The 13,529-nt window shown below is 38.8% G+C and overlaps 1 protein-coding gene across 1 annotated transcript in view; it reads right to left on the minus strand.

Annotated features, from left to right (window-relative positions):
• Positions 1–13,529, minus strand: part of lrpprc (leucine-rich pentatricopeptide repeat containing) — a 131,170-nt gene that overhangs the window by 58,949 nt on the left and 58,692 nt on the right. Inside the window, exons 15-20 of the mRNA XM_060831374.1 lie at positions 10,881–10,908; positions 10,257–10,314; positions 9,605–9,711; positions 9,324–9,401; positions 7,203–7,259; positions 960–1,073 (exon numbers count right to left, since the gene is read on the minus strand). Of these exons, the coding sequence (XP_060687357.1) occupies positions 960–1,073; positions 7,203–7,259; positions 9,324–9,401; positions 9,605–9,711; positions 10,257–10,314; positions 10,881–10,908 (442 nt within the window). The remainder of the gene's footprint in view (positions 1–959; positions 1,074–7,202; positions 7,260–9,323; positions 9,402–9,604; positions 9,712–10,256; positions 10,315–10,880; positions 10,909–13,529) is intronic.

Below are 13,529 nucleotides of genomic sequence, written 5' to 3' on the forward strand. Positions count from 1 at the left end.
GGCTGATGAGGGTGTCAGTGGAAGGGTACCGGTTGCGTCGGTGTGAGAAGAACAAACGCAAACTCCCTTTACCCACGGAAAGCAGGACACTGAATTGTGTTGAGGTAGAGTTTAATAGATTCTTGACTAACAAAAGGTTATCGGGAATAGGTGGGAATATGGAGTTAAGGCCAAAATCAAAATCTGCCACAATGTTACTGAATGGCAGAACAAGCCAGGAGGGCTGAATAGTCTACTCCTGCTCTTAATTTGAAAACTCAGCACAAACTTGCAAGGAAGCATTCTTTAAAATTCAAATTTGTCACTTGAGGTTACGTTCCCAGAGCCTCTAGTTCACGTGTAGTCAGAATAAGCAGTTTGCAGAACAATGCTTCCAACTACAACCTGTAAGCACTATTCCTGATACAACTCTCTACTCATTGGGACATCCACAGAGAGAATGGCATCCCTGGCACTCGTCATACCTACGAGGCTGCTGTGCTTCCGGACATGCACTTGTATTCTGAAACTGTAACACTTGGCCAAGGACATTTCTTAACATTTCATAGAAGGGGGAAGTGGTGCTGAAATTTTCTGACAAACAGAATGCTTCTGGTCAATTGGGTGTTGTAAAGGAGTGGAAATCCTCTTCCAGCATTATAATTCAATGAGAAAAAATTTTGTAAGTTGAGAACTCTGCTCAGTAACATTTCAAAAGGTTATTCTTTTATATGGGTTGTCTAGTTCTGTTTACGAGTGTGAAGTTCAGAATAACATCAACATCACAGGTTTGGTTCCTATTCTAAGTGAAGACAGACTATGGACCTGCTACCTAACCCTGCCCCTGAGAATTAAAAGCAATGACAACTCACATGGACAAAAACTGCTAAGATAGCAGCTCATGATGAAGCAACAGCAGACCATGAATTACTGACGCACCTTCACACAAAGAACACATGATATTATTTTATATAGAATACCTCAGCTCCACAAAGCAATAGGATTAGTTGCTTCACCGTCTCTCCAATAGGTTTATTGTCCATTTTTAGTTCTGCCAATCTTGCTTCCAGGGCAGCAATTTTCTCCTCGGACCCCTGACAAATAAAAATTTTACTTGTTACTGACTTAGAAATGGAAAAAAAATAGCCATTTAGATAACAGGAAATAATTTGAACTGCTAATGCACTGGAGGACATCGTTGACTGTGTGGGAGAGGAAATTGCAATCTTTGAAGGAAGAAGCCATCAGGGATGTTCTAAGGTAGAAGTGGCCCTCCTGGGAGGTGATGTAGCGGAGGTGGAGGAATTGGGAATAAAGGATGACATCTTCACAAGAAGTAGGTGTAGTCCAGGAGGAGATGGAGTCCAAGATGGTCTAGGTGAATTTGAGGTCAGAGTGGAAGATGTTAATGAAGTTCATGAATTGGGAGCACAAGGTAGCGCCGATACAGTCATCGATGTAGCGTAGGAAAAGGTAGGGAATGGTGCCAGTGTAGCCACGGAAGGTGGACTGTTCCATGTACCCAAAGAGGCAGGCAGAGCTGGGGCCCATACAGGTGCCCATGGCTACCCCTTTTGTTTTGAAGGAAGTGAGAGGATTGGAAGGAGAAGTTGTCGAGGGGGAGGTCCAGTTCAGCCAGGCTGATGAGGGTGTCAGTGGGTGGAAGGGTACTGGTTGCATCGGTGTGAGAGGAACAAACGGAAGGCATGGAGGCCTTCATCATGGTGGATAAATGTATAGATGGACTGGATGTCCATGGTGAAGATAAGGTGTTGGAGGTTTGCAGGTGGCGGAGGATGATGCAATGTATGCGAGGTTGGTGGGGTAGAACGTGAGGGGGTTTCCTATTATATTCCATTCTTGCATATTACTTGTTGCCTTTGTTACTGGACTGATTAGTAGGGTAGGCTCAATTTACTTCCACATAGAAAACAGGTTTACCTAACAGCCACACTGATCATTTGCTCTGTTATGGCAAGTTATTTATTAAGCTAGTATGCTGCACTTTGACTCCTCAAGGCTATAGTGGCCACATGATGTCAACCTGGTCCTTCGCTCATTAACATCCTTAGTTCTTATGGAATTGATTAGCTCAGCTGGCTGGATGGTGATACTAGGCCATCCCTCTTTAATGTACTAATATTGTCATTAATTAACAAAGCTACTTTTTCCTGTCCTTCCTAAATGTCCCATATTGATTCAATTCCGATATTGATGAAGGTCACCCATATTCACAACTTGGCCCTCACCTGAGGCACGGTGAACCTCAGTTAAATTCACTAACTGTCACCCCTCTTCAATGAGAGAGAAGATTATGGTCCTTTGGTCTATGTTGACTTTCATAATCAATTCTTGTCTTAGCTCCTCTGCTGCTGAAACTATTTTTCACGAATTCAATATCTTAACATTTAACTATAGGGGTTCTTTGATTTACAATATGAAATATGAATGTTTCCTTGCACTTACAAATGGCTTTTTTGTTTTGTCTTTTATTGTGTGCAAACTTGCGTACAAACTGACTGCAAATGGACAAGTACAGAAGCTTAACTTGCATCAAGTCTCATTTAACTGTAATCCCACCCTTGCTGATGTACAGTGGCTTCTGGTCAAGCAAATTCTTGATTTTAAATTGTCATCATTGCTTCAAAACTCCTCTGTGGCTGCATCCTTCTCAACCTTGTAATTTCCTCTAGTTCACAACAATCCTCCAAGATATGCCTATTCAGGTCACTTCAGCACCCCTAGTTTCAACTGCTGCATTATTGGCACAAAAACTTTTGAGAGAGAAGTGGATTCAGGCATGTGGAACACTGCCACCAGTACTGTAGAAAGCAGGTCAATACCATTCAGAAAGTCTATACCTGAATTATGCTGGGATCAGGATCCTAAAAAAACAACATAACTAGGAGAGTTGAGAGATTTCAAACTAAAAATCGAAATTAGAAGGGTGTGCGAAATAAGAGTAGAGGACAGTAATTAGAGAAAAATAGTAATATGGCAAAAAAGTAGTAATATAATAAGTAAATGATAACAGAAAGAGCTAGAGTATAAATCTAAGAATAAATCAATGGAAGGAGAAAGGTTACAAAAACAATAACAATACATAACTAAAGAAATGATGCGCGTAGCATTAGAAGCAAAACATGTGAACTAACACTACTAACAGAATTAAGTAAGCACAACTGAATAGTTATTAGAGATGTAACTGCAGGATGACATGAATTGGGACCTTAATACTGAAGCATACAGGTCATTTAGGAAGGACAGGAAAAAGTGGAAGGATGGCTTTATTAATTAATCACGATATTAGTACAATAGAGAGAGATGGCCTTAAAAGATACAAAAGCACTTCGATTAGAAATGAAAGGCAAGAAGTCACTGTGGGAGAGTTCTACAGGCTCCTGATCTGTAACCATTTGGTAGGACAGAGTGAAAAGGAAGCAATAGTAGGAGCTTGCCAAAAAGATATTGCAATAAGCATGGAGTAATTTTAGTCTACATATGGAGCTGAGAAAAACAGCAGGATAAAGGTCGACTAGATGAGCAGGTCACAGAATGTCTTTAGGATAGTTTTTTTTAGCATAGCACATTTTGGTTGCAACTAGCCAACAGGCTATGCTAGACCTGAAATTGTGCAATGAGAAGGGATTGGTTAATAATCTCATAGTGAAGGTGCACCTAGGTGCAGTGATCATAATAGGACTGAATTTTATATTTGGTTTGAGGGTGAGAAGAGTGGATCCAAGACCAGCATTTGAAATCTAAATAAGGCAATTATTATGACATAAAAGGAGAGTTAGTTAAAACAAAATCACAAATTAGTTTAAGGGATAGACAACAGAAATGCACTGGAATATTTCAGAACAGACACATTCTAAAGAGGTGGGATGGAACTCACTATCCAAGATAACTAAAAAAAGTCAAAGATAGTACATCAAATGTAAGCATAAAGCATATAATTATGATAAGATAAGTTGCAGGCCATGAGACTGAACCAGAAAATAAAGATCAGCAAAGGATGATTAAAATACATATCAGGGCAAAATTACAGGACAGTAGAGCATGAGAAAACTACTTAGAAATACAAAAAATAGCTAGCAAGAATTTTGAAGAATATTTTGTTTTTTATAAAGTGCTTAGAAAATGAATCTGGGTAAACATTAATGAAAATAAAGCAGTTAGAAGATAATTTGAATAGCAATGTTGCATCAGTCTTCATAGAGGTCAGCTCAGTTGGTGGGATGGCTGGTTTGTGATACAGAGTGATGCCAACAGTGTGGATTCAATTCCCATACCAGCTGAGATCACCAAGAAGATCACATCTTCTCAACTTCGTCCCTTCCCAAGCTGTCACACCCCTCAGGTTAAACCACTACAAGTCATCTCTCTCTTTTCTCATGACTCAGCAGCCCTTTGGTCCTATGACAACTTTACCTACCAGAAACAGCTATAATCAGGAAATTGAAAAAGACAGGAGCTCAAACAAATTACCATAAGCAGGAAAACAGGACTGAATACATTTCTGAGCTATGTTTGACAAGTCCTGATGGACTTCATTCATGCACTTTTGAAGAACTGAAAAGTGTGACAATTGATGAATTGTTAGAAAATTAAAAGTATTCTCTAGATCTGTAAAAAAGTGCCATTACACTGAAAGATAACAATATCTTTTATGCAAAAGGAACAGGGACAGAATGTAGAAAACTCTTTTTATCCATCAAGGGGAAAATGTTAGTAGTTATTATTAAAGATATTATAGCAGGACAGTTGGGAACATTGGACAAGGTAATCAGGCAGTCAACAGGTTTTTCTGAAAGAGAAGCCAATTTAACCAATGTAGTGGAGTTCTTCAAAGAAATAACATGTTATGGATAAGGGGGAATCTATGGGTGCGTTGTATGTGTATGTAGATTTCCAGAAGACATTCGCAAAGATGTCACATCGAAGGTTATTACAAAAAATAGTAGCTCATGGTGTATGGGGTAATATATTGGCATTATGGCGGATATTCTGGCTGATAGGAAACAAAGTCAACATAAAAAGCTAACTTTCTGGTTGGCAAACAGCAATGAGTGGTAGGCCGCAGGAATCAGTCCTGGGACCTCATATAACTGACTTTGAAGGAGGAATTGGCAGTGTAGTAGCTATACTTACTGATGATACAAAAACTGGTCATTAAGTTATACAAAAGTAGGAGTTCATACTTCGAGAGACCACATCTTAAGTATTGTGAACAATATCAGTCTCCTTATTTAATGATGCATATAAATGCATCAGAAACAGTTCAAAGTAGGTTTGCCATACTATTACATGGAATGGCTAATTAGGCTAGGTTTGTATATGGAGAGGTAAGCGGTCACTTGATTGAAACTTACAGGATCCTTAGAAGTCTTGACAGCGTGGATGTATGACAATGAGAAAGGGGTTATCAAATTTCTTTGCAGCAGTCTTTCTGAAAAGATTGGGGAAGCAGACTCCTGATTTTTTTTAATGCACAAATTCTTGTTAGGCATGAGGGTGTGAGGTTACCAGACAGAATGAAGATTTGAGGTTACAGTCAATAAGTAGCCAGTATCTCACACCTGCTGATTCCCCAAAACCTGTTCAACAGCAATAAGGCACATGTCAAGACTGTAACAGAATACGTGTAGCTCAAGCAACACTGATGTCATCCATGACAAAGCAGCCCACTTGACTGGCAACACATTCACAATAATCACCCTCTTCACTACTAGATACTGAGTAGCAGCAGTGCATACCATCTGTAAGGCTCCTTAGACAGTTACCTCTCAAGTCAATGACTTCTACCATCTAGAAGGACAAAGGTAACAGGTATAAGAGAACACCACCACTCCCATGTGCCAGCCATCACCCCTCCCCCACCCCACCCCCCCTGCCAAAAGGCCATCCACCACCCAGACTTGGAAATATATTGCCTTAAGTGTCACTGGATCAAAACCCAAGAACTCCATCTCTAATGGCATTGTGATTTATCCACACCTAATGACGTGCAGTAGTTTAAGACAGCAGCTCACTACAATCTTCTTATGGGCACTAAATGCTGGCCTACTTACTGATTGCCACATCCTATAAATTCATTAAAAAAAAACAATATCTTACTGAATGTCAGAGCTTGTTTAAGGGACTGAATGGCTTTCTCCTGCTCCTAATTTATATTTAAACATAGTTAAAAATAAGGAATTGACTATTTAAAAAACATTCACCTCAGCTGTCTTATGAGTCACATATCTTTGGAACTCTCTTCCTCAAAATACAGTGGAAGCAGAGCCTCTGAATATTTTTAAAGCAGCAAAATGCATTAAATGGCAGAGTAAACACCAGGGGCCAAATGGCCTACGTCTTATCTGAACTCGTTTGTTTGTATTGGCGGCCACACCTTCCGCTGCAGAGGCATTTAGCTTGGGACTAGCCTCCCCTACACCTCTTCCTCTCTCCATTTTGCTATCCTTCTTGAAAGATTCTAAATTGTAACTCATTAATCTTGGTCATTTACCTACCAGATGCGACTAAGCATCATATTTTGTTTGATGATGTTCCCACGGAGCACCTTGGGATCATTATTATGAAGAAGGGGCAATATAAACCTCAGTTGCTATTGTAACATGTAAACTCTCTTCTCACTGTAATATCCGGATTTTAACTTAATGGGCCAAGAAACCAAAATATATATCTATTCACATCTTTACACTGCCTAGTAAATTAAAAATTGCTTGCTTTGAAACAAATATCAAATCCTTAGGACAGCAGTAAATGTATATTATCCAAAATCTATCAAGATACCCAACACTATGTGCCAGTTATTCCAGTTTGTTCAGTTCCTGACTTTAAAAACGCCTGCTGCATTTCTGGTTTCAAGGAGAGACTGTTACACCTTTACACACTTTGGTAATTTTTTGTAGCTGTCTATTAAACATCTCTGGCATAAATTTGACAAGATTCAGTTATCACAGCAGACTGAGCTAGAGGATAATGAAAACATACGTAAATGCAGAGACAAATACTCCATTGAATGTACCTAACAAAATGAAAGAAAGATATCACAAGGCTTCTAAGGCTGGTTAATCAACTACTTCAGTAAGACTGCAGTTTGCATGAATAAATTAGCTTCATTGTTAAATTAGACTAACAGTTTAATTAGGCCAGGCTTCAGTTTTCATATGAAAACATTTTTTTCAAAGCTTCAATATGAACTTTGTACTCACTTTAGGCAGGTCAGCAGCAGACAGCTTATCCTGTTCATCAACTAAAACAATGACATCCTGAAAAACAACAATTCTTGGATTTAGAAAATGAAGCATTCAATGCTTTTCATTCACTTTCCCTGTGGGTTAGAAAGTGCTAGAGATAGAGATTCAATAAATGAAAAGATAAAAAAACTGGATTCAAATTTCTTAAAATGCTCAGGCATCTTTATTTGTGGACGCACTCCTGTAACAGAAGGACAAAGGAAGAAATTGCTTAAGCCTGCAGTGCAATTTCACTTCAGTTCATCACCAACTCACCTGCCTCACCTAAACAAATAAAATCCACAAGTCAAAAGAAATCCAAGAAAAATCTCATTTTTCAGGCACTACTGTTAATTGCATTCTCTCACATTCAAAGAGGAAGTACAAAAAGAAGCCCAGTTACTGATTCAGAGATATTTGAGTCAATTCTGATTGGATACTGAATACATGAAATGGAGGCAAAGACATCTCAAAACTGCTCAACTTCAGAATCTATGCTTAAAACATGTTAAATTTCAGATGAGGCACAGTGCTGGACGTATATGGAAGAACTACATAATGTCCTGATCTGCAACATACGTGGTCAATATGCTATACTCAAGTAAGCACATTATCAGGAGAAATACTATTTTCAGAGATCTCATCGTTGAAAAAAGTGTTACTATGTCAGGTCTAATTACAGAGTCTGGTCAAGATATCTAACTTTACAAATGCAGAGTGACATAGGCATTAGTTTAGGCGGGTTAATAACCTTCAGTTGTCAGGTTGGGTTGATTTGGGATTTAAAAGCTGATTTGTTCTGTATACAAAAAAACACTATTACATTATTTACACAAGCTGAGTGCCTTTCAAGATGGACCCATGTCAAATGTATGAACCACATTCTACACAACAGAAGTAATACAGGAACCTGTTCTGTGCAAAAACACATGCAAAGTAGATTCATTGGTAATAAAATGCAACAACTGGCTTATTTCCATTTTCTTGCTTCATCTTAAAGACAGTGCAATTTCTGTGGATTTAAAAGGTGACTGTTACCTATTTCCATGCATGCCATCTCAAAAAGTAATCATGAATACAACTTATGGATTTTTAAAAAATCATACATCCATCTGTGTTCACTACACAGCAAATGAGCTCAGAATCTGAGTGATATCAGTTAGGTCACAGCTGGAGCACTGTGTGCAGTACTGGTTGCCACAGTACATTAGATTCGATTTTTTTAGATTAGATTTCTTACAGGGTAGAAACAGGCCCTTCGGCCCTACAAATCCATACTGACCCTCTGGAGAGTAACCCACCCACACCCATTTCTCTGACTAATACACCTAACACTATGGGCAATTTAGAATGGCCAATTCATCTGACCTGCTCATCTTTGGACTGTGGGAGGAAACCAGACTACCCAGAGGAAACCCACGCAGACACGGGGAGAATGTGCAAACTTCACAGTCATCCAAGGCTGGAATCAAACCTGGGTCTCTGGTGCTGTGAGGCAACAGTGCTAACAACTGAGCCACTGTGCCGCTTCTATAGAAACTGCATTTGAGAAAATGCGGGGAGATTCACCAGAAGGGAAGCTGAGGTATTTTTTGCAAGGAAGGTAGATTAGATAGGTTGGAATATTTTCCTTAGAGTAGGGAATACTGAGGTGAGGGGCATAAATAGAGTAGATAGGAAGAAGCTTTTACTCAATTAAGGGGCAGGAATTTTCTAAGAATTTTTTTTCACCCAGAGAATTGTGTGTATGTGGAACACTCTGCCTAAATGGGCAACAGAGGCGGAACCATCACAAAACTTTACTGGTATTTCAATGAACACTTGAAACGCCATACCATCCAGTGCTATAGACCAAGTGATAAAAAAGTAAAAAACTGGTGCTTAGTGACTGACATGGACATGAGGGCCAAAGAGCCTTTTCTCAGCCAGTAACAATCTATGACATTAAATGAAGACTGAGTCCTCTTTCTAAATAACCCTCTATAAAAGTCTGAAAAGATACAGTACTTTAAACATTACAATATTATGACACAATAATACAGTAATTTCCATGCAGAAAAATATCTGTATACAAGATAAATGACAAATGTAAATCACCTTAATTAACTCAGGAATGTGATAAGCGTCCAACAAATTTCGAATTCCTCTGTAGATATTTGCTGGAATTACTACACCCTGAATAAAAACATTTAAAATTAACTGTTACTGAAGGAAATAGCTGGAAGTTCTCTAACTGGAATTATTTGAAATGTAATTTGCTTCTTCAACTCTAACCATGCCAGTAAATGAGATTCTAGTGTACTTAAATGCAGCAGTTCTAAGTATAATAGATACATGTCAAACATGACATGCATTATGCAGCTAAAATGAAATTGTACCATCTTGTTCAACTGATGGAAGTATTGTCTCAAATGCTCCTCCTTGGCCTGCACCTCAGAGTCACTCATGCTGTCAATCAAATTATAAAGAAAATAGCCAACAGCTTCTGTAAGAAAGAGGGAAGAGAAACAAGATAATCGAGCCACAAAATTATTGAGATTGTTGCATTATCAAGACTAATCTACCACAAATCATTTGTCAGAGCTCAGGATTCTGTATCTGAGATGGCAACAATCATCAATGAGGCATGTGGATAGTGCTGCTCAGCAGCATATACAGCAAACAACTCAAATGAAGGAAGCGAAATAGAAGTTAAACGTAGAAATCCCATGAATGTTCACCAACATACGTCCAATGTCATAACTGCAACATCAATATTTGGCACAAGCATGTTGTTTCTCAGTAAACCATAAATTTCTTAATTAAATTTAAGATGATCAAAAGCTACAAATACAAAAAGCATTTTAAGTTTTAGATTAATAAAAAAACTCACATAAAACAGAAAGATACTGAAAGGTTTTCTGACTACACACTTTAAATTTTTCACTTTAAAAAAAAAAGCAATCAGTGTACTCCTGTCATCTCTCGAGCCCCATCATTAGGTAGAACGGATTTGTGGGCAAGTTACAATCAAGGAAATTGAAACACTACCAGTCGGTCCTGGAGAATTCTGGCAATAACGCTCATCTTTGTACAACAATTCTGTTATCTGAAAAAACAAAATAATAATATATTGTAGGTGGAAGAAGTACGCAAGAATAAGCAGTGTTTGAAATTGTATTTTCTAAATAACAAAGCACTTTTCTACAAAGGTATTAATCAACACTATATTGTGACTTTTCATCTGCAAAATGCTGGACAGAACAGCGTTCACTCAATAGCTGACTTTCTTTCGGAAATAAAACTGAACAAAATGAGACCATCTCCCAATGACACACATGCTTTCACCACAAAATTGTATTTAGCCATCCTGATACTAAAGCACCAAATATGTTTTAGAAATATGAATAGTCAGTGTAACCTTTAAATGCGTGTCAGTTTTAAATTAATTGCAAAGGAATTTGACAGGTTAAGTATTCATACAAATTCAACATTTCAACCTAGCAGGAAATCAATGATTTATTAAAAGATGGAGCAAATTTTAAATGCAGAAAATTTAGAGTTTTATGCCTATCAAAACTCTAGCATAATTGAATGATTAAATTAAGTAATTTATATTCATACTTCTGATAGGTCATTACAGCCAAGTGAACTTATTTATTTCCCAGCACATACCTTGGCAAGAAAATCAAAATCCTCAGACCTGCAGAGGGCAGCAAAACATAAAGAATTATATTTCAATTATATTTATCTCAACAAACACGACAGAGGACCATGAAGAGCAGAACTACCAAACAGCTTCAGAAGTCCCGAAACAAAATGTCCAATTACATTTTCAACAACATAGCAAATTTCACCAAGTACTGCATCAAAATCAACATTATTGTTGGATTTTAATCATCAAAGAAAATACAAAAAATTGCCTTTAAAACTGTGTGATTTATTTTGTGCTTTTGGTCATGTATTAAAGGGAAAATTAGCAGTAACATGAATAAGAGCTTTATGGTACAGGCTAGAAGCAGGATGGACAATGACAGTAACAAATAGGTAATGAACAGGGTTAGCAACAACAACACAGCATGGACTAGGACTGTCCAGGTTCGATCACCCTCTGCTTTTCCCATAATCTAATAATTAAATTGGCTTTTTAAGAAAATTCCAATTTCCTCATCGGCAGCTTTATAATATTAGTTATTTGTTAATCTGTCATTAGAGTGCAGGTTCATGTTGTGGACTTTTGCCAACCAGTTGACCAGGTGTGCAGAGGAGGACAATGCATTTGACGTAGTCAATGTGGGCTTCAACAAAGCTTTTGATATGATCTACATAGGAGACTGGTCATGAAGAGCCCATTGGATCCAAGAAAATTAGGTTACTTGGATCCAAAATTGGCTCAGTGGCAGGAAGCAGAAAGTGATAGTCTAGGACTGTTTGTGACTGTAAACATGTGTCGAGGAAAGCATGATTCTACACAGATCAGTATAGGCATCCCTGCTGTTTGTGGAATGTGTAATGTTTTAGACTTGAATGCAGAAGGGCTGATCAGTAAATTCTCTGATGAGACAGAAGCTGGTTGGGTCGTGTAATGTGAGGAAATCTTTATATCTCAGGAGGATATTGTCAAGCTGGTCAGAAAAGTTAATCAGTAACAAATGGAATTCAATCTGGTAAATGTGAGATGGTGCACATTAGACCACAAGACATAGGAGCAGAAATTAGGCCATTCAGGCCATTGAATCTGCTCTACCATTCAATCATGGCTGATAAGTTTCTCAACCCCATTCTCTTGCTTTCTCCCGGTAACCCTTGACACTCAAAAACCTATTTCAGTCTTAAATATACTCAATGACCTGGCTTCCACAGCCTTCTGTGGCAATGAATTTCATAGATTCACAACCCTGGCTGAAAAGTTTCTCCTTGTCTCCATTCTAAATGATCTTCCCTTTACTCTAAGGCTATGCCCTCCGGTCCTAGTCTCTCCGACCAATGGAAACATCTTTTCAACATCTGTCCAGACCATTCAGTATCTTTCAGTTAGATACCCCTCATGCTTCCAAATTCCAGAGTCCTCAAAACATTTCTCATACCTTAAACTTTTCATTCCTGGGACTATTCTTGTGAACCTCCTCTAAACATATTCCAGGAGCAATACATCCTTTTTGAGATATGGGGCCCAAAACTGTGCACAATACTCCAAATTAGACAAGGTAAGTAAGGCAAGGGAATACCTGATGAATGGTAGGACCCTGGGAAGCACACAAGATCAGCAGGACTTTGGTGTGCATGTTCACCAATCTATTAAGATTGCACGGGTTAAGGTGGTACATGGAAGACTTGTTTTTATTAAGCAAGGCAGACTTTCAGAGCAGGAAGGTTATGCTAGGACTGCATAAAAACGTTGGATACGCCCAGTTCGTGTACAGTTCTGGAATCCACATTATGGAAGGGATGTGATGCAACTAGAGAAGATGGTGAGTAAACTTACCACAATATTACCTGGCTGGAGATGTTTAGGTTTACATAGATGGAATCTTTCCCTTGGAGGAGAGACAACTGAGAGGAACATCATTGACATGTATGAAATTGTGAGGGGCATAGGCAGGAAGGAATATTACCCTTTCATAGAGTATTAAATGACCAGAGGCCATAGATTTAAAATAAGGGGTGGGGAGTTTAGAGGAGATGTCAAGAAAAATCGGAAAGATGTTGTGAAACTTGAAAGGGTTCAGAAAAGATTTACAAGAATGTTGCCAGGGTTGGAGGATTTGAGCTATAGGGAAAGGCTGAACAGGCTGGGGCTGTTTTCCCTGGAGCATTCGGAGCCTGAGGGGTGACCTTTTAGAGGTTAACAAAGTTATGAGGGGCATGGATAGGGTAAATAGGCAATGTCTTTTCCCTGGGGTTAGGGAGTCCAGAACTAGAGGGCATAGGTTTAGGGTGAGAGGGGCAAGGTATAAAAGAGACTTAAGGGGCAACTTTTTCACGCAGAGGGTGGTACGTGTATGGAATGAGCTGCCAGAGGAAGTGGTGGAGGCTGGTACAATTGCAACAATTAAGAGGCATTAGGATGGGTATATGAATAGGAAGGGTTTGGAGGGATATGGGCCAAGTGCTGGCAGGTGAGACTAGATTGGGTTGGGATATCTGGTCAGCATGGACGGGTTGGAATGAAGGGTCTGTTCCCATGCTGTACATCGCTATGACTCCATGACTAATCCAGGTGGTGGGAATCTGAAACTCAGCGCCTGTAAGGACCGTAGAGGCATAAACCCTCAATGTTTTAGTAGTATTCAGATGCAGACTTGCAATGCCAAGGCATACAAT

Source organism: Hemiscyllium ocellatum, chromosome 10, assembly GCF_020745735.1.
Source record: "Hemiscyllium ocellatum isolate sHemOce1 chromosome 10, sHemOce1.pat.X.cur, whole genome shotgun sequence".
NCBI classification, from domain to species: domain Eukaryota; kingdom Metazoa; phylum Chordata; class Chondrichthyes; order Orectolobiformes; family Hemiscylliidae; genus Hemiscyllium; species Hemiscyllium ocellatum.